General features: G+C 39.8%; 2 protein-coding genes across 8 annotated transcripts in view; one reads left to right on the top strand and one right to left on the bottom strand.

The window, feature by feature from the left end:
• Positions 1-625: 625 nt before the first annotated feature.
• Positions 626-20,651, top strand: part of TEX9 (testis expressed 9) — a 22,334-nt gene continuing 2,308 nt past the window's right edge. Inside the window, exons 1-10 of one of the 5 annotated variants that reach the window (XM_064389254.1) lie at positions 626-658; positions 2,270-2,337; positions 3,157-3,220; positions 4,378-4,448; positions 8,112-8,160; positions 9,127-9,212; positions 10,702-10,880; positions 14,651-14,733; positions 16,884-17,057; positions 20,492-20,626. In XM_064389254.1, the coding sequence (XP_064245324.1) occupies positions 641-658; positions 2,270-2,337; positions 3,157-3,220; positions 4,378-4,448; positions 8,112-8,160; positions 9,127-9,212; positions 10,702-10,880; positions 14,651-14,733; positions 16,884-17,057; positions 20,492-20,626 (927 nt within the window). In that variant the 5' untranslated portion in view covers positions 626-640. Of the gene's footprint in view, positions 659-1,404; positions 1,650-1,709; positions 1,868-2,002; positions 2,183-2,269; positions 2,338-2,476; positions 2,619-3,156; positions 3,221-4,377; positions 4,449-8,111; positions 8,161-9,126; positions 9,213-10,701; positions 10,881-14,650; positions 14,734-16,883; positions 17,058-20,491; positions 20,627-20,651 lie in introns of those variants that run through there. The other 4 variants (XM_064389252.1, XM_064389256.1, XM_064389253.1 and 1 more) reach the window with 4 other exon arrangements.
• The window catches only part of MNS1 (meiosis specific nuclear structural 1), a 17,057-nt gene continuing 10,901 nt past the window's right edge, over positions 14,496-20,651 (bottom strand). For all 3 annotated transcript variants that reach the window (XR_010347664.1, XR_010347663.1, XR_010347665.1), the window contains one exon: positions 14,496-16,442. The gene's annotated coding sequence lies outside the window, so the exon portion shown is untranslated. The remainder of the gene's footprint in view (positions 16,443-20,651) is intronic.

Raw genomic sequence — 20,651 nt, 5'->3', positions numbered from 1 at the left:
TTCCCATAGAGGTTAGATCTCTGCTATTGACCCTACCCTTTTAGTTTTTCCAAACCAAAAGCACAAATGATGGAGTTAAATTCTGGTTGGGTTTTTTTTGTTTGTTTTTGTTTGTTTGTTTTAATGCCACCATTAACCCCATGCTATTCTCATTAGTAAAAACATAAAAAGTATGGAAATGGATTGACTTCTTGATGGATTTTTTTTTCAAAGTCCCCATAACATTTTTCATAGGCTCACTCTCTTCCCTCTGTGTGCCAATACTTTTGAATCAACATTAGTGCTAAACACTTTCATTTTCTATATTGATATTTCTGGTTTTTGCCTTTCACTAATCACATTTGTCCTGTCTTTCACTTCACCTTATTTATCCCATTACATTGCCTGTCTCAATGCTCAAAACCTTCAAGTATTTCTTCTGCATCACAAGTTCTGCAGAAATCCTTCAGCACAGACCTTCTACTTGCAGCCAGCAAAGCTCTTCTGATTTCCCTTGTGCAAATCTCTTAATTGAAATCACATGCAGCCCACATCGCTCAGTATAGACCCACGTTATTCTTGCTGTGTAGATACCTGGTGCAGGACAGTTGGGCTGTTGTCACATGCAGGGGCACAATCCACTAGGAAGTCGGGAGAGGAGATGGGAGTGAATGAGCAGGTGAGTGGGCAAGTAATCCACAACCTACTCTGTGGTGCTGAGCAACGGGACTCGAGGCAACGGGCAGAAACTGAGGCACAGAAAATTCCCAGTGATCTGAGGAAGAACTTCTTTACTGCACAGTGAGTGAGCACTGGAACCACTGTGAGCACTGGAACCTGCTGTGAGCACTGGAACCCACTGGGAGCACTGGAACCCAGTGTGAGCACTGGAACCCACTGGGAGCACTGGAACCTGCTGTGAGCACTGGAACCCACTGGGAGAACTGGAACCCACTGGGAGCACTGGAACCCACTGGGAGCACTGGAACCGGCTGTGAGCACTGGAACCCACTGGGAGCACTGGAACCCGCTGTGAGCACTGGAACCCACTGTGAGCATTGGAACAGGCTGTGAGCTCTGGAACCCACTGGGAGCACTGGAACAGGCTGTGAGCTCTGGAACCCACTGGGAGCACCGGAACCTACTGGGAGCATTGGAACAGGCTGTGAGCACTGGAACCCACTGGGAGCACTGGAACAGGCTGTGAGCTCTGGAACCCACTGGGAGCACCGGAACCTACTGGGAGCATTGGAACAGGCTGTGAGCACTGGAACCCACTGGGAGCACTGGAACCCGCTGTGAGCACTGGAACCCACTGGGAGCACTGGAACCCACTGGGAGCACTGGAACCCGCTGTGAGCACTGGAACCCACTGGGAGCACTGGAACCCACTGGGAGCACTGGAACCCACTGGGAGCACTGGAACCAGCTGCCCAGAGAGGGCATGGAGTCTCCCTCCCTGGAGATACTCCAGAAGCATCTGGATGCAATCCTGTGCCATGTGCTCAGGGATGACCCTCACTCAGCTGGGAGGGTGGACCAGAAGACCCTGCTGTGTTCCCTTCCAACCTGACCCGTTCTGTGTTTCTCAGACTTTGTGACAGATGAAAGTGGCAACAGGCTCATGGGCGACCGGAAAGAGAAATGCAGCAAAATCAAACTGTGGGCGGGTGAGGGACAAAAATAGTGGAGGGATTCAAACAGGGACTCAAACTGCCGGAGGACACGGCTAAAACCAGGCGACAATCACAGAAATGTGTGTATAGGAAGTACAGAGGGATGGCAGCACCAAAGAGCTGTACAGAGGGTGGCACAGCTGCCGTCATGCCACAAACAGGGGATTAACGCACTGAAATGAGGGGACGCTGGCAGGACAAACTGTAGCAAGGTCAGAAGGGCCGTAATAAATATTTATTGCACTAACAACGGTAATGGCCCCCTCAGCCCTTTCACCTGCCCCTCACCTGCACCCGTGGCACCCCAGCGCCCTGCCGGGTGCCAGCCGCTCCCCGCGCACGGGCCCGTCCCCGCGGCTGTCGCTGGGGCCCTGCCATGGACGGAGGGGAGGAGAAAAGGAAGCAGGGGGGTGGGAGCGAGGGCGGGCGGCCGCCGGTTGCCCGGGCGAAGGCGACGCCACAGCGGCCTCAGCGCGGACAAAATGTCGGCGGTCGGCGCGGCCCGGCGGGGCGGGGATCTGCCCGGGGTAAGGCGGCGGCTCGGGCCGGGCTCGGACTCGGGGCAGTGGGGCCGTGCCGAGCCCGCCCCGCTCACTATCGCATCCTCCCCGCAGGTGCAGAGAGCGGGCGGCAGCCCGCAGGCGCTGAGCGGAGCATGGCTGGCCAAGGAAGAGCAGTACAAGTAAGGAGGCCCTGCCCCTGTCCCCGGTACCCGGGTGCCGCGGCCCCGTCCCCGCAGAGGGCGGATGGCACTGCCCGGGGCCGCGGGACAGCGCCCACGCCCCTGGACACCGCCGCCTTAGGCAGGCTCCAGGCCCGGACGGGAGGTTCTTCTGCACTTCGAACATTGACTTTAGTTCTAAATTATGACTGTATAAAAGCTTAAGCCTGTTAAAAACAGCTTGAAAGCTGTAAAGGTTTTAAATGGATGCCCTGTGTGTTACCTGTTAGTGCCCAGCCCCGGTGAGTGGTGAGGGCGCACAGAGAGCCACGTCTCAAACTCTGGCAGTCGCAGCACCAGGAGCTGTATGAGAACACAGGAACACCTCAGTACTGTAATTGTACATCCTTACAGCAACACGTCCTGAAATACATGATAAGCAATGCAGTCCTACATGAATCCTTCCCCAACCCCTGCCCCTGATATATATGGTACACTGAAAGGAAGGACTGTGTTAAACATGGAAAACCTTCAGGAAATAAAGACATACAATGTGTATTAAGAAATGGCACGTCCAAAACCAAAGACATCCTTCACCTCTCACAGTTATAGTCTAAACTGTGATGTTTAATGGATACGTGTGTTTTATTACTATTCATTTGGCTGAAACACAGGAAATTGTTGAAACACAACTTTTTTAATACCTTGAAGTGTATTTCAGCATTCCTTTGTAGGAATCATTAAAATGTCACTTTGTTGAGGCAAAAATACTGTCACGCTGACATTTATTCCTTTTAAATTTTTCAAAAACTCATTGATAAAAAATTCTTACTCTTTTAGGCGACTGAATGCAGAATTAGAAGCCAAAACAGAAAAACTGGTGCGTCAGGCTGAAGAACTGATGGTGAGTAGCAGACTGTTAGGTAATTTAGTCTGGATTCACATGCACACAGGGTTCAGCTTCAAAAGAAATTTAGACCTTGACTACTAAAAGCATGTTGCTTTCAAATGCAAGGTAAGCTATAATTTATTTCTTTTCGAAGTTGTAAACTTGTATTAAAAGACATTAAAAATTGTTTTTGTGTAATTTCATCAGGTTCATTCACACACCTGCCTACAGCATTTATGCAGATACATACTTAAAACCACATTAAAAACTTGTTTAGTTTTTTAAGAAAAGTATCTGTAGGTGGTTTTATGCCTTAAATACTAAAAATTAGTATTTGAAAACCAGATACTGTTACAGTAACCTCCTAGTGAAATAGGATCTACATTGTTCAAGCTGAAAGAGATACAAAGAATAAGCAACATCAATAGAAAACATGAACTTAGTAAGAAGGAAGCTTTCTCAAAACAGAAAAAGTTGCTGTTTATTATCAATGTTATTGTTTAACCAGATAGAGCCAACACTTCATATGAAAGTTGGACAAATGAATAAAAAGGGAATGGGGCAGGTATGGTTTATACCCAAAACAATTTGGAGAAGGAATATATATTTCTACATATTAGAAATATTTATTATAAGTACAGTCATTCAAATAAACAAGGCTTAAAAAGCAAATTACTAAGTATTCTGGAAAGCTGTACTTGTATGCACTTTTCCTACTGCTGAAACTTCAGTTTTATGGACTGTGAAAACATATTCTTCTCTTGAGCAGTGACAAGCTGAGGCTAAATGCTTGGCATTTGAACAGGAGCAGATGAAACAGCCAAAATAGCATCTAGTCTCTTTCCTTTAGAAAACAGCAACAACAAAACCACTGTTCTTTTCTTCTCTAAACATAGCAGAAAATGAAATATTTTTAGGGTACTTAATATACCACAGGGCACTGCCAGATTGCACAGATATACATTTAACAACAAAACAGCAGTGGCATTTTCATTTTTAGGCATCTCTTCCTGTGTTTCAAAAGTTATTTTCCACAGAAGACTGTAGTTTCCATTCTTTTCCATAGTAGACTGTAGTTACTGTGATTTGTGATTTACGGATAGGTAATTCATCTTTAATGGATTATAGTGTCCCAAAATCAGCTTTTTTTTTTCTTTTTTTTTTTAATGAAGAAAGGCCAACAGAAGATACTATCTCAGCCAGTTTCAGCACAGAGTAAGTCACCTGAAGATGACAGACAGAGGTATGTGCTTTACAACTGCTGTGTGTAACTGGTGGAGAACCTCACACTGATCCTGCATGCCTTGTGTCCTAACCATGCTCCTGTTTTATCTATCTTTGCTGCATACTGCATTGGTGGAGTCTAATTTTTTTCCTATTATTAAAAAAAAAAGTGATCCTAAGCAAGCGTTATTCTTTGTTATTACAAGGAAGGCTTAATTTTGCTGGAATGTTCTATCTAAGATATTAAGAAGTGCTGACCTTTGTAAAAGAGCAAAGTAAGGTCACAGGTTTCTTTGCAATACCAAACCGTAGGCACTTGGCAGTGGATGGTTTTTAACAGTTGAGCTGACAAAGTGAAGGAGTAGGTACTGGTTCACATTTGACTTGGCCTAAATGTTCCTGGGACAGGAAATGCCTGCTGAAAAGAAACACAAAGCCGTAGGACAGGCAAACACTGAGCTGCCACCCTCTGGAATGTGGATACCATTACAGTGCTGGGCCTGCATGCCTTTGGCCTGGATATCACAGCCCGAGTGTCCAAACCCCACAGCTCCTGAGCGGGGACAGGGTGTATTCTATTATTCATGCAAGGGCATTGTTATTTCCTTAGTTGTCCTAGGGTTTGTGTATTGGTAGTGGGGGAAATCGGTGAATTTAAGATAGACTATTACACAGTTTATCAAGGATCTGGTCTGTAAATTCATAAATTTATGATGCCACTAATCTGGATAAGAAGGATACTGGAACAGGCAGCAAAATGCTTCAAATGTTAAGCTGCAGTTGGGAATCTTTTCAAATAGGGTATATGAAGGTATGATAAAGATGATCAAGTAGTTACTTTTGTGTAGAATAAAAGAAAAGACATGGGGCTTTTCTGAAAGTAAAAGGGGTTTTCAGTACACAAAAAGTGTGACAGCAAGGCAGCTTCTATGATAGAAGCCTGACTACCAGCAAAAGTTTGCTACTACAATTAAACTGATTCCTGACCTATTTTAAAACCATAGCTGAGGGAGTGAGGGACTAGAAACTTAATGTGTTATTAGTCAGTATAATCATGCTTTTAAAATAAATTCTGGATGTCACTTTAGTTTTATGTTCTGTTAGATGGATTTTTAACATTAGACAGAATTTTTAAGAACTTCAAACTGGAGTTGGGTTTTAGGGCTGTTTTATGAAGTAACAGGATTGGAAGATTCAGCCTCACAAAGGGAATTATTAGTTTTGATGGTACACATTAGAAATAAATTGAAGTGTTGCAAGAATTAAAAAAAAATAAATCCAAAAAAAAAAAAAAAACCAAAAAGGGCAATTAGCATGTCAGAGTATCAGCTGACCTACCAATTACCAACATAAATTAAAACACCTTAAAACAACCACAGTCTGGTAAACATAGTGTTCTGGTAAACGTTTACATGAGAGAAGACTGGAAATGCCATGCTGTAGTGAAAAAAATCAGAAATGTGTGCTAGGAATTAGGCACACTGATTATCCATGAGTGAACATTGAGGCCATTTAATTAGATTAGTTCAAAGTATTTAATATTTAATTAAAAATTCTTTTCTTTCTAAATTTTGCAAGCAGATAGGCCTTAAATCTCAAGGAAGTACTTGAGATATTTTTGAACTATCTCGTATTGATTCCTTTAAGGAGAATGAACACTAAAGCATCTGGAAGGAAGGGAGGAACTGAAGCAAAGAAGGAGGTGGTATCGAGGGGAAAAAATAACAAGATGAAAGGAATAAACAAATGAGTAAGCAAAGCAGAAAAAAGACAAAAAATATTTAAGTCAACGTATATTTTAAATGAATTTGTTCTGGAGTACGAGCAGCATGTTGTCTGCAGGGAAATGTGAATTACTTAGCAACAAAGCAGCTCCGGTGAGAGGCAGTGCCATGAGCTGTTGTTTACACTTTCTCTCGCCAGCCATGGCCCGGCTGGCGGCGCTGGGCAGGGCCGCGCATGGGCAGCGCTGAGCCCGGGCTGCAGCGCCCGAGCCGGGCTGTGCTCGATCCCGGCTGTAGCTGTGCCCGTGCCCATGCCCGGCTGTGCCCGGCTGTGTCCGTGCCCGTGCCCGTGCCCGTGCCCGTGCCCGTGCCCGTGCCCGACCGTGCCTCCTCTCACGGACCGTGCGGCCGCACCGCCGCAGAGGGGGCTCGCAAAATGGGGTGCCGTGGGTGGGCAGCAGGGAAGAACCATTAGGAGAAATTGAGAGATGCAGTGAGGTTATGTTTTTTGTTTTGCTTTGTTCGTGTTTGATTTTTTCCTTTTTTTTTTTTTTTTTTTTTTTTTTTTTAAGGCGACCCTAAGACAGATACAGTAGGAACAAACTGCTCTATTGAAGGAAGGAATAGAATGGTTTTCTTGAGTAGGGAGCATGTTGCGTTTTGATATTTTTCAGACTAACATCACTGCTATTTCTGTGGCAGCAAATCCTCACCCTCTGCATGCTCCTAGAGCTAGCCAATAGGGAGAAGGCTTGAGGAAACTGGGGTAAATAGACAAAAACTAATCATCCTATTCCTGAAGTCTATTGCCAGCCACACACAGATGATTTCTCCAGGTTGTTTTTTTGTGTTGTTTTTGTTGTTGTTGGGGTTTTTGGGATTAATAAAATACAGGGCTTTGTGCAGATAATTCTTGTTGATGAACGTCTATGAAATTTTTAAAGGCAAGATCTAAATGTTTGCTCAAATCAGCCTGGCAAAAAAATTAAGTGACTTGATGAGCCAGAAATTTAAATTTTATTCAAAATCTTCTATAAACTGGCATTTTAAATGAGTAAAACATTTATAAAGAGTAGTTTAAAAATAGCCTTTCATTGCAATAATATATATTCACGTAACTCATTTTGAAAGCAAAATTATATCTACATATCTGAATAACTATCTGACAAGGAATTTGACCTGAATAGTATGCAGCATGCTAAAACTTTTCTGCTTAATTTCAATAGACTTGAAAAATAATCACTTAACCTGAAATTTAGTTACTAAGAAGCACAGTTTTCAGCCAAACAAGCAGATAAGAAAGCTGCTTTTTTTTTTTATTCATGGTTTTACTCCCCATCTGTAAAATAGATACCATATTTATAATACTTATTTCAGAGAAAATTCTATGAGGCTTAATTTATAAATTGCTCCACCTCATATTCCTCTGACAGTCCCTGTAAGTTGACCTGAGAACAGTCAGTCTGATCCTGCTAGGGCAGGTGGAGGATGCAGAGGACACTGGTTGTATCCTCACTTTGTTGTATGAGTTCTGGGGTTTTATGTGACGTGTTACCCAGTGAGCTGCTGGCAGCCTTTGGTTCTGGATTGTCCTGGGGAAGCTGTAACTCTGCTTCTTGGCTGAGTACTCCCTGCTACAGGGAATCATTGATCTAACAAGCCAGCATCCTGAATTCCAAGAGAGAAGATCAGCATTCTGGTACATGAGTACTGTTGTATTAGATACCACAGACTCACCAGGTGATTTGGTTGCAGGTGAGGTAGACTGGACACACCATGGATGAGACTGAATTTATGCTTGAACTCAGTATATGTTCTCACCTTAGCTATATTGTTTATTGTAGACATATAAAATGTTATTCTCCTCATTCTGACAGGAGGGGTTGTATTTTAGCTGCAAAGTGTTTACATTATTGTAGATCAGTGAATGTTTACTTTTTCTTTTTTTTTAATTGCAGACATCCACTCTGTCCCGAAGTTTCATCTCTTACACACTCGCTTGCAAAGGTACTAAAACTATCCTGGTTAAATATTCTTCTAGCATAATATCAAAAATATAATGGCTCATGGTTTTGAGGCTACGCTGGGGACTTAGATGGGTGCCAAGCCAAAGGGAAGTGATGCCCAGAGCTGTGCTACAGGGACAGTGTTATCAGAGCTCCTCAGTGCCACTGGTGGTCAGGTGGACTTACACAATGTTTAATTTCTGTGTTCTGTTTTCTTCTCTGCATTGAGAGAAATGTTCAGTGTTTTGAACATCAAATTAAGAATTCCATGTGAAAGCTATTGGAACATAATTAGTTTGTTGCTCTCTTCCCTCCCTCACCTGTATAACACTAAAGGCAGTGCTAGTGTCTTCTAATCATAACTGTCTAGATAATAAACAAATAGAGTAACTTAATTTAGAAGATATAATGGAAAAATGAGATTAAGAACAATCTCAATAGTCTCTAACTCCAACTACATTGAAACTTTTATGAGGTGAGCTGAAGCTTCTAAAATACCAACTGCAGTTATTTATCAGAGTACAGCAGAAAACCCTTTACTTTTTTTAGAATATTTGTGTGAAAGTAACAGAAATACTGTTAAATCTTCCTTCAATGGGGGCTTTATAAGATTAAAATAATGCATAAATACCATATTTTTAAAGGTATGATGACAGTCCAGTGATGAATACCCTGATAAAAGCTCAGAGCCTTGCTTGTGCATAGATTTATTATAAGTATGTGTGGAAAAACTCCTATGAGCCAATGACTATTGAGTGTATTACAGTTAAGGTGTAGAGACATAAAAGTTGCAAGTTAAAGATGAGTGAAATAAAATTGAGAAGTCATTTGGAAAGATTGAAAAGTGTACTTTGAAAACTTCCTGTAGTATAGATGTATGAAGAAGGAAAAAAAAAACATGAAAAAACTAGAAAAAAAAGTAGTTCAATAATAATAATACCCCACTAATTTTTGAAAAAACTTTTAGGTAGAAAACAAGAAGAAATTTCCTTCTGTGCCCACAGCTCAGAACAGACCATACTCTGCAAGTAAGGGAAAAAGAACAACTTCAAGGTATATCAAATGTCTCATTTCATTTGTCATGAAATCTTTCAGTTGCTATTTTTCTCTATCAAGTTATTTTGTGGATGTATGCTTTTATATTTATACAAATAAATGTATCAAACTTCCTCAGTCAGCTCCAGCAGGTGGCTATCTCTGTTTACTTGCACCGAAAATTATCAGTGAACATATGTGATTAATATTGCAGCAATGAAACAGTTGCTTTCTGCTTTAGCACTTCTCAAGGCTGACAGTTGAATTCTGTAAACCCCTTCAGTGAAAAGAGGCCCAGTGAGCAAGAATGGAGCACCTGAGGCAACCTGGGCCAGCACCCCTGGGTGCTGCAGCCTGATTTGTGATCAGACTGGTGCTGGGGAGCAGGAGGCCTTCAAGGGCCTCCTCTGTTGTGAACTTGGGCTCACAGGACAAGAGGCTCAGTAATACAACAGATTCCAGGAGCTCCCAGCTGAGAAGCTTCGGCTCTGGAGGCAGCAAATTCAAGGTTGTAAAACCAAGAAATGGAGATCTGGACAAAGAGAGAAGAGTCAAAAAATCCATAAGAGCCTGGGAGCAAATTAAAAGAGCCATGAATCATGACATAATACCAAAATAGGATGAAAATTGTCTGCAAGGTGGCAGGATATGGAACTGACAGGCTGAGGCTGTCTTACAGCCCTGGGGACACCCTTCAGACCTCCCTTCAGGGCAGTTCAGGGGTGGTCATTATGCTGGCACCCCATCATGAGGTTTGGAAGTGGAGTTGTGCTGATACAGAGCCTGTGGGGCAGCCCAAAAGTTGTGGGAGAAAGTTAGGAGCTAGGAGGAGTTTGGAGGCTGGAATGAGGATATGTTGGAATAAGAACTTAAGAGTTTCAGATCCTGTGAGAACTGAGATCACCTTTCTACAGGAGAAAGCTGAGGAGATGTCCTGTGTAGGTGATGTGTTATCTTGCATTTTGGTTTCATGACCATGTTGATGTGCAGCTTCTAGGATCAGTGAAGTTTCCTAGGCTGAATAATGATGCAGAAATTGTCATAAGGTAGGAGTACTGCCAGGGGCAACAGAGTTACCAGAGGCAACAGAAAATGTGGCAGGGAGTGGAAAGAGCAGAAACTACAACAAAGAATAGAGGATCACCCCAGGACAGTAGCCAAAGCCAATAGAGCATTCCTCTCTTTCTTTGCTTTACTCTGATTTAGTTATTTGTTAGATGAGAAGACTATGCCAGAATCTTCTGAGCTGAAAATGGTAGTGGTTTCTCTGCCTTCTACATTATAGTGTGTAAAATCTTGTAATTATTTATGTGGAATATGGTAAAGGTATCTTAAAGAAAGCAAATGAGAAATTGCCATTGATGCATCTTTCCTATGAATGCAGGTAATGAAATTGCATTAAATGCAGGTAAATAATGTACACTCTTAAAAGTAGCAAATACTAAAAATATTTTACAAAAATATGATGTATTATAAATTTAAAATCTAGGGTTTTCATTTTTTTTAGTTCAAAAATAAGAAATGTGGAAGTGCAAAGTGCTGATGGTGTTGCAGTACTGGAAGATTGCATAGGTTTTTCTTTAACAAAAACAATTAGCAAAGTTGAAGAAAGACTAAAGAAAGGAGTCTTACCAGACTGTCAAGATGATGATATTTTTCCAAGGGCTGGAAATGAAATGGGAGCAGGTAAGTTTCCTTCCATGGTTAGTACGTTTATTCTTGCTTCGTGACTGTTAGAAAAACTGGGTTTTCCTGGGGAGAGAAAAAAGTAGTTTCTGTAAAAATTACAGGGAAAATTCTATAGCCCTTAACCTGAAGGAAAAGGGAAAGAAGGTTTTTCCTCTCTACATAGGCCTAGAGGAAGATCAGGTCACATATGACTGATTATGTGGAAAAGTGAATTTTTATCTTCCTTTCCACCTCTGTAGGGAAGTACTTGAATGGTTACATATGTTGAATAAGTGCATAACATTTGATTCATTTCACTGGGGAAACAGAAGTACAGGATGCTAAGCTTGTATTTCCAAAAAGATGAGCTTCAGTCTTTGCACAGGCTCTGCCTTTGGAGGCAAAAGCCTCTCCTCAGACCAGAGCTGTGGATCTCATCAAGTGGCTGAAACAAGGTAATGTTTCAGCTACAGTGCTTGAATTAGAATCCTCCAGATATTTTCCCACTGCAAATGGTGTGTTTATGTCTGTCCTAGAAACAGAACAGGGAAGGGATTGCAGCATTTGCCAGCAAGGCTCAAGGCATGACACACATCTGTCTTTTTGGCTCTGGTGTGATAAAAGTGAGTTTGTGTAGTTCTTTACAATGCTGAAGTGAGCATGAAGTCAGAGATTCACCCCGGTAGCTGGAAGTGCCTGAGCCCTCTCCTTTTAATCTAACAGCTTGATGCCAACGAGCATGCCAACACAGAAATAGCTTGGTTTCTAACCTCATGTAATTCTATGCACATCTTCTGTTACCAAGTCTCCCATAACAGATCCTCAGATAACTTTTTTATAGTTTTCTTCCTGAACCAAAACTTCTACCAAATCAATGCAAGGCAACTCAAGAGGAGTTATTACTGGTGCCTTGTAATCAGGGACCAAGGGCATGTATGGGAGTATTGAGGATTGTTTCTGTAACTTTAATGAGGAAATAAAAATCCTCTGGATATTTTTTGCATTTTGAGTTTTGATATTGACTGTTTCAAACACTCTGAATGCCTCCTTAATGTGGTAAATAAGCTATTGCAGAGCATTCCAGCAGTGTCAGGCTCTCAGGACAGTTAGGGGGTTCACAGGGAAGCAGGCACAGGTATTAAGCAGGCCCTGCTACAGAGAAGGCTCAGTGAGAGTCTCCCTAATGGATTCCTTAGGCCTGTGTGCCTGTGCCCAGCTATTTAGGCCAACATGCTGGTAAGGTTCCATAGTATTGTCCTTTCCTTGAGCTTCTTGCAGCACTCTTCCTGGAATTGGGTTCCCTGTCTTTATTTCACAATCACAGGTTACCACAGTGCTGCCAAGACAGTAGCTTAGACATTATTTTAGTCTGGGACTGTTTTGGAGGGGGTTATAATTAACTCTGCAGTAACCAGCAGATAGAAGCACACAGACATAAAGAAGGCTGAACATGAAGCTCTATTTTTATCTAATATACCCTTACACATAGGAATAAAATACTTGAATATATTGTTGCACTTCATGTTAATCTTCATCTTATCTCAAGAATTCAAGAAATCTGTTCTTTCTTGTAGGGTGTCAGAGTCTCTGTGATGTAATTTTCTTGTTTATAAGGCCCTAAATCATTGGTTATTTTATAACCTAAGCCCATCCTATGAAATTATACTCCCCCTTATCAGCCTCATCAGGTGATTAAAATTGACCAGTTAGGAAGCTAATTGTTTAATTATCTTTACCCCTTGTCAGAATTCAGATTATTTGGATCATGGGCACCTCCCAAGAGTGATTCAGTTCTAGTTGTGTACTTGAATTTTCACAGGTTTTACTGCTAAGTGCTCTTAATGACACACAGCTGAATAAGACAGAAGCTGTCTATGGACTAATAGCTGAGTAAAAGAGGGAACAAGATGGTAAAAAGAACCAGTTTTTACAGGCAGTAGTATAGTCCTAGAGGAATCTGTCACAGATTGATAGCTGGTAAAGAAATTTGTCTATGTAACAATGATTTTAGGGTAGTTAAATCTGATGAAATATTGCAAAAGAATCTCATAGTACTGAGTGAGGTGGTGGAGCACAAGTTTTTATTCTGTGTTAAAGATGCAGAGTAACACTGACAGAAAACACAGCTTTCCAATCCCACCTACTACACAACTCCAGCCACACTTACTACTGAGCTGGCCTTACCTTAATTAGTGATTACTAAATATTCTCCAAAAGCATAAACTTACTGCCTGATCACAGTGGAAAAGGCAATGAATTTTTAGAAATCCTTCAGAAGATAGCAGAAAACAGAATATTGTACTGTTACCATAACGCTGTTATATAATTGATGCTACCCCATCTTGAGAATGGCACAGTTCTGTCCACCCCATCTCAAATCTAGGATGTAGAACTAGCAAAAACACATGTTCAGAGTGTACAGTGCAATGAGGAGTGCAGAAGAGCTGGAATTTGAATCTTCCGTTTGAAAACAAAACAAGTAAAGGCAATTTGAAAGTTCTTTAATAAAAACAGTAATGGTAAAGGGAAAGCTGTCTTTCTTTAATGCAAACACTAGTAAATGCCACATTAAATTGAATTTAAAGTAAGCTACACAAAGTGTTTCTCTTTCACATAAAGCATAATTAAATTAGCCAGCTCATTGCTACAGGGCATGGTAAATGCCAAACTACAATATGTTTCATGAAGAAAATCAAATAACTTAATGGTATAGAAGTACCTGAAAGGGGATTAAATCTGAAGGTTTCATTATGGTCTCCATGTTGCCAGAAGCTAACAAGGGTATAAAAGGAGGAGTAAAAGTCAGCCTGTATCTTATTTTTTCATGATGTTTTCCTAAACTGTACTTATTATTGGCCTCTGCCGAGTTAGAGCTTAAGCTGCAATTGATGAGGGAAGACGGGTGAAATTAAATTCCTGTTACAGCAAATGAACACATGTACCCATTCATTTCTCCACCCTTAGCTCTAGGTCCTTATCCTTCACAATATTATTTTCCTCTTGTAACTACTGGGAATAATGGTTATTCCTGTGTTAGTCAACTTGATCCTCAGACTGTTTCCATGCTTGATGCTTGTGGAAGTCCAGAGGAAGTTCCTTGTGCATGATCTGGGGAATAGGAAGTATGAGAACAGACTGTTCCCACACAGCTTGTTTTGTCATGCCAGTCCATTTCTTAGCTGTCCAAGAGCAAGACAGTATTTCATTTGGAAAAAAACCCCATCTGATTACATGGATTTGATTTTAAACTGTTAGTTGAAGAATGTTAGCAGTGTACTTTTAAAAAGCATAGAGTACTGTGTGGGAGGGATGTTTACCTGTTAGGAGGGGTTTGCAGCCTACTTCAAATTCCTTGTTATGCACAGTTTAAAATGACTTTGGCTGTAACTACAGAAGTTGTAGCTCCAGCTGGATTGCAATGTAGACATACAATATAGTTTTGTTGCCTTCAAACTCAAGAAGTGCTGCCATGTACAGCATGGTATGATGCAAGTTTTCAGTAAGTTTCAGTGTTGAGAATTATGAGTCTTTTACAATTTAAAGATGTCAAGTTCAGTCATTGAAAGGATAAAAATCTATACAAAGCTTTGCCTAAGAATGAGAAACCTGCAAACACTTTTTTAGAAATCTGAGTTTTTATTTGCCTATGTCTCTTCAATAATTATAAACAATGTCATATGGTTTTAAATAGAAGAAGATGAAAGTGAGTTCTTGCATCAGTTTTGGTTCTTGTCTGCATAGAATAATGAGTACTTGTGTATATTAAATGTAACTTTTTATGCTCACAGAAGCTCAAATCAGATTTCTTAAGGCAAAATTACGTGTGATGCAGGAAGACCTGGCAAATATAGTGTTTGAATGCAGGAAAAAGGTAAGGGATTAATTTTTTAATCTAGAAATGGAATAGGTTCCTCTTTAACAAATAATCCCAAACCAGAATTCTCTCAACTTTTCTGTTTCAAGTATTAAGAGTTAATGTTCTATTTTTTAAAAATACCATACAAATTTAGAGTTGGGGTGGTAATTTCTGTATTGGGAGCCTGAGAAAAAGGAGGAGGACACAGCAGTGGTGAAATGCAGATGGTGGAGTACAGAGAGAAGGGGAGTGGTGCCTAGAGTGGGCTGCTAGGCTGAGATGGATGTTTAGAGTAGAATGAGAAATAGACCAGCTTGAGAAATAGAAAATCTTGAGAAATACAGTCAGGTGCTTTCAGTATTGTCAGTGGATCAAAGTGTGGAAAGAGCTTCCATTTTAAGTGGAATATTATAATCAAAACAGAAATCAGGCTTTCTCTGTACACCTGTTGCAGAGGACAGTACTTGGAATTACATATGTGGGCAGATCAGACTGAACTTCAGGCACTGTAAAGCTACACTGATATTTCACTGGTAGATTGTACAAATGAGTTTTATGATCTGCACTGTCTGGCAGTATATTTTAAAGTGATGCTCAAACAGCTCTTGAACTGTAAAAACTTAAGTAGTTCATATCTGTCTGCCAGAGAGATTCACTTCTTATTCATGTATTTGTAATCAAGCAAGGTTTTTGAACTAACTTTCCATTTTACATAACTGCACTATTTTTATTTGTGGTCTCTTAACTTCAGAATGCCTATTCCCCAGGCCCAGAAGTGATGATGACATTAAGAACATATGGCAAAACACCTATATATTTTCTTACAAGCCTTTAATTTAGTGTTAAGGAGCAGGATGATAGTAAACAGGCTTTTTGAGATAAGTACATGAAGAAAATCTTTAGAAGTAATTAGATTTTGATATTTTATATCTGTATTTTTATCAACACAGGCTCTTCTGCATTTCAATACTTCTATGCTGTGGTCAGAAGAAAGTTGGTACATTAGATTTTAAAGTAATTTTCAAATCAAATATAATTTTGTCAGTAGCTATTGAACTTCATCATTCCATGCCAAAATCACGACAGAATTCAGTTACTGTAGCAGATGACAGAAGACAACCTTGTAATTTTTCTAGTCCTGCTCCCTTAGCACTTTGTATGTAAATTTATCATTTTGGGTTCTAGTTTCTCTGGTGTGAAAATAACTATTACATTCAGAAGGTCGCAAAAATTTCATTTTTGGCAAAGCCTTGAGATAGATTCTGGGTTTGGTTCCAATTCACAGTCCAATTGTTATAAGGAAGCAGTAAATCTGTTTAAATTTAAAGAGGTGGGAGTTTCTGAGGTACATGAAGTCATGAGAAGCTTAGGATAAAGCATACAGATTTCCCAGGTGGGAAGCTTGTATTCCAAGGGGCTGAGAGAACAGCAGAGAGAGACTTTTTTCACAGAAATTCCATTTCTGTATATGCCTTGGTTCCTTTTGCTTAAATAAAAGCAGGGCATAATGTGTCTCTGAAACAATCTACATTAGTATTCACTTACAATGTTTGAAAGGTTGTAAAAGAAAAATGCCTTGAATTATAATGCTTAATGTGGGATGTAATTGCCAGTAGGTCATGAATCTAAGACAGGACTCACTTCATGTTAAGAGAATCTTAAATTTGAATACTTGATGTATCCTGGATCATTAGCCTGCTTTTAAGTCACAACCAGATAATCTCCTGAAACATAATGGAGTGGTTTATCACTAATTATATTCTCTTCTTTCCCCCATAATTTTTCCTAATATGTGCATTTAGCTATTCTCACCAAAAAATATATGTATCTATGTCACAAAATATCTATGTACCACTGTTATTCATATAATTCCATAACATTTTGATTATTTTCAAAACCTTTGAGCTGTGAGAAATGTTTTACATACTGCTACAAGACAGTTTCAAGTAAAAGACAGCCGACTATTAAATGAGAAGTGTTACTGCTTTTTAAAGTATTATCTTGGTAAAATGGTGTTTTGTTTTCTTAGTCTTGTTGCAGTTTCTAAATCTACACACATATATTCTTACTGCCTTTTATTTACAAGACGTTATTACAGTATCATCCTCCTGCTATCCTTCCTGCAATAATTTAGTTGGGTTTTTTTGCTAATTACTGCCATACAGGATGATGAAAATCGGAATTTGGGAACTCGGCTTAAAGATACTGAGGAAGAAAACTCAAGACTGCAACGAACAATCAGCCTGCAGCAGTCTCAGATTGAGAAGTACAAAATGTTGTCACAAGAAGCAAACAAAAAAACTGAAGGGTTACAACAAGAGGTCACTGCACTAGAAAAGGTATTGCAGATATTAGTCTTATTTATCTCAAAAAGGCTCTATCACTGATGGAGTGATAGAGCCATGTCCAAAGATCTCATTAGTGCTTCAATGTCTGTTAATTTATAAATAGTATTTTTAAAAGGCCTAATGTTTTTTTAAAGGAATAAATAATATATTTTGCTAACTTCTTCTTCTGCTTTTACAGTCATATATTTCTGTGTTTTGAAATTAAATTCCTATGTAAAAGACACACAAGAGACAAAACCACCTTTTCAGCAACTGCTGTCGAATTTAAAAACTAATCCTGAAAAGTACAAGGAAATTCCATTTTTTGGATTTTAATTATATTTTTTAAAATATTTCTTCTTTAAATTCTATTGTAAGCTGTTAACCGAGTGAACATTTTTTTTAAAGCACCTGCAGCTTATCATGGTATCTTGTGCAGGTAAGGGAAGGGATGTGCTTGTTGTTGCCCATGGAAAAGCAGTGTGGCTGAGCCCAAGTGAGCGTGGCTGCTGTCCCACAGCAGATGGCTGCAGACACAGCTTGCTTTGTTTGGAACTTAATCTTAAGGGCAGCATGTGTTTTTCTTTAATTACTCAGAGCTAGAGAGGTTGACTTCAAAACCATGTAATGCACAGAGTGTTGGGTAGTAATGCAACCAGGAGAATGTTTCAGTTAAAAAATTGGGGAAAACAGAACACAGCTCAGCCCATCAAAGGCTCATACTTCATTAAATCATAGTATGGATTTATGGGGGCATGCTTGTATCTTAATGTTTCATAGTTCTGGCATTTTAAAACTAACATGGTCCATATGTGGTTTTTTGTGCAGATACTTGGAGGTTTTAAATCCCCTTAAACTGATTGTGATTCTGTGAGGAAAAATATTCACTAGTGTTTATGCTACTGGTCTTTGCTTTGGATTTACCATCCTCAGTTGCTTCCTTATAGATGGTGTTTTCTAAAATTCCTCAAGGTTGCCAATCAGTCATGGTCATGAAAAACAGTGGTAATCCTTTAAAATACTAAGACAGCAAAAAAAGGCAAGTATATGTAATGAAAGATTTTCTGCTAATTCTGAAGTTATTTTACATATTTTCTCTGCTATAATAAATTATCTAACTGCAAAAACCATGCGTGTAAAAATAATTTTGCAGTAACTGCTTAAATCTCCAGTGGATTTAGAAGTCTAAAAACTGCTCTATTTTTTTGATATGAAGTATTATTCAACCCTATTTAATTAATGTAGCGTAGATCAATTCTAGACGTGTTTAAAAGCAATTTCCTGTGAGCACAGGCTTGAAATGGTGCTACTGTGCTGCTGAACTCTCATGACTCAGTCTAGAGAAGGTTTTCTGTATAGCTGAGAGCACAAATGAAACTTCTGATTCTGGGGCTTTTTTTTGCTTTTTCTGTTGTTGTAGTGTAGATGATGGTAGACCTAAGATGTGATACATGCTTCCCCAAACTCCTTAGATTATCAAGTGTTTTAAATTCATTAATCCCCCAGGTACTTTTTGTATGTGCCTAGGCAACGACTCTCACCTGTTTTTCACAATTTACATGAAACATGGCAACTATTTCATTATTTTTACATTTTCTTCTTCTGGTGTTCAGTCTCTGTAAACATTACTGCTGCAGCACCCACCTAAGGAAGTAACTGAATTCTGATGCTCCCAGAAATTTCCATCTTTTTCTTTCCAGCATTTCAATTTCTCTCTCTAGTTGATCTCATAAATGCTATCACCTTTCTCATCTGTTTTTCACCACTGGTCTACAAGAATATTCTTTTCTTTGTGTTCTCTCTCACTTACTCAGCAAAGCTTTAATGTTAGATAGTGGTCTGGGAAACACCAAAGTTGTACTCTTATTATTTTTAAGCTGTTGTGCAGGAGGTTACCACTTGCCTTGAAGAAAGGCTTGATGTTAAGTACACCTTCTCTCAAAACTGTTTTTTGGGGAGGTGTTGCAGAGCTTCCTAAAGATAGCAGTGCTGCCTGCACTGCTGCTGGTGAGGGTTACTCGTGGGCCATCACAGCCCCTGCTGATACTCAAGTGCCTCAGCCACGGCAGAACAGTGGGGAAAATCCAGAAACTGAAATGGGATGCAATTTTAAAACACAGTTCTTTATCCTCCCCACTCTTAGAGAAATATTATATGATAAAACTAATCCAGCTTTGACTTAAAGTATTGAAGAAATGGCAGAAACCTTGCCTAGTTACAAAATAAAACATTTATTTCAGGCATTTTTAAGATTAAAAACTTGGAGTCTAATATATTTAACAATGTACCCTCACTAGATGACTTGCAAAAGTCCTTGATAAGGTATTATGTGTGACAGCAGATGTCAAAAATCCCTAAAAGGATTCTTAGAATTCTTTCATTAAATGATCTGATTAGTGATAAGTCATTTGCATTGCATGTAGACTATTTTTTTTGGTCATTAAATGCTTGAAAGACTATTCCAAAGCTTTTCATATTAATGCAGAATAAAATATATAGCACAAAAGATGTAATAGACTTCATTCACTACTCCATCATGATACAAGACAAAGAGGTCAATTAGTATGTATTTCTTGGATAAATGATGTGGAAGTCTTGAGTAACCACTACAGAACAGGTGTAGAATTGAGAAAATAGAACAGTTGCTCAGAAATGAGGCAGCCTGAAGGCCGCCTCATTATCAGCAAGCCCCCTCTCTACCCTGATGAAACTTCCTGTGCCCATTACTAAAAGTTTGATACTTTAAAGAAAAAGTCTATTTCTTTTTCATAAAACACACGATGTGCTCTTTCTGCCAGAGCTGTTTATTTCTTTGTATCTGTATTCCCTGATCTTTAGTCTCATTATTCTGTTCCTCAAGTTGGTTTCTTTCTCTCATTTCCCCACTTACAGCACTATGAAATACTGTCAGCAGAGTCAAGAGACAACTGCTTTGATTGGTGCCATAACACTCGATGAATTATTTTCTGCCAGATGAAATAGTTACTACCCTGAGCCATCTGCAGTAGGCTGCTTTAACTTCTTGGTGGTAATTGCATGTACTAATCTCTGGGACAAAGAGGTGAAAGGAGCAGGTGGGAAAAAGCAGATGGGAACAAGACCCACCATTCCAGAATCTGTCATAGAGTGGACATAGTGATACTTTTTTTTCTTTTTCTGACTGATCATACAAGGTTTTTCAGTCTTATATGATCAGCTTCACAATTTACCCCAAGAGAAGCTAAAAAAAAATAAAGATGAATAAGATCCTTTTTCAAGATTTCAAAGGAAAAGGGGTTGTTTTAACAGTAGAGTTGTCTTTGAGACAGATTCTGTTACAGGCCAAAGAAGTTCACAGACTCTTCAGCTTTCAAGGGTGAGCCTTTTTGTGTGTTGTTGATACAGGATTCATTAGAACACCATAATTCATAATGTTTTTATTGGTTTGTCCTTTGCTTCTTAAATAGGAATTGGAGAGTCTAAAGCGTGCCCAGAAGCAGGCTGCAGCCACGCAGAGTGCAACAGAGGTTCGTTTAAACAGGGCCTTGGAAGAGGTGGAGAAGCACAAAGGGGAGCTGAATAAACTGAAGCAAAGCAACAAGGTACTAGCTTAGGAAAGCAATTTCC

This window comes from Passer domesticus, chromosome 14 (assembly GCF_036417665.1).
Source record: "Passer domesticus isolate bPasDom1 chromosome 14, bPasDom1.hap1, whole genome shotgun sequence".
In the NCBI taxonomy this organism is placed as follows: Eukaryota; Metazoa; Chordata; class Aves; order Passeriformes; family Passeridae; genus Passer; species Passer domesticus.
Note: the sequence above shows the minus strand (reverse complement) of the source record. Positions and strands in the feature narration are given on the sequence as shown.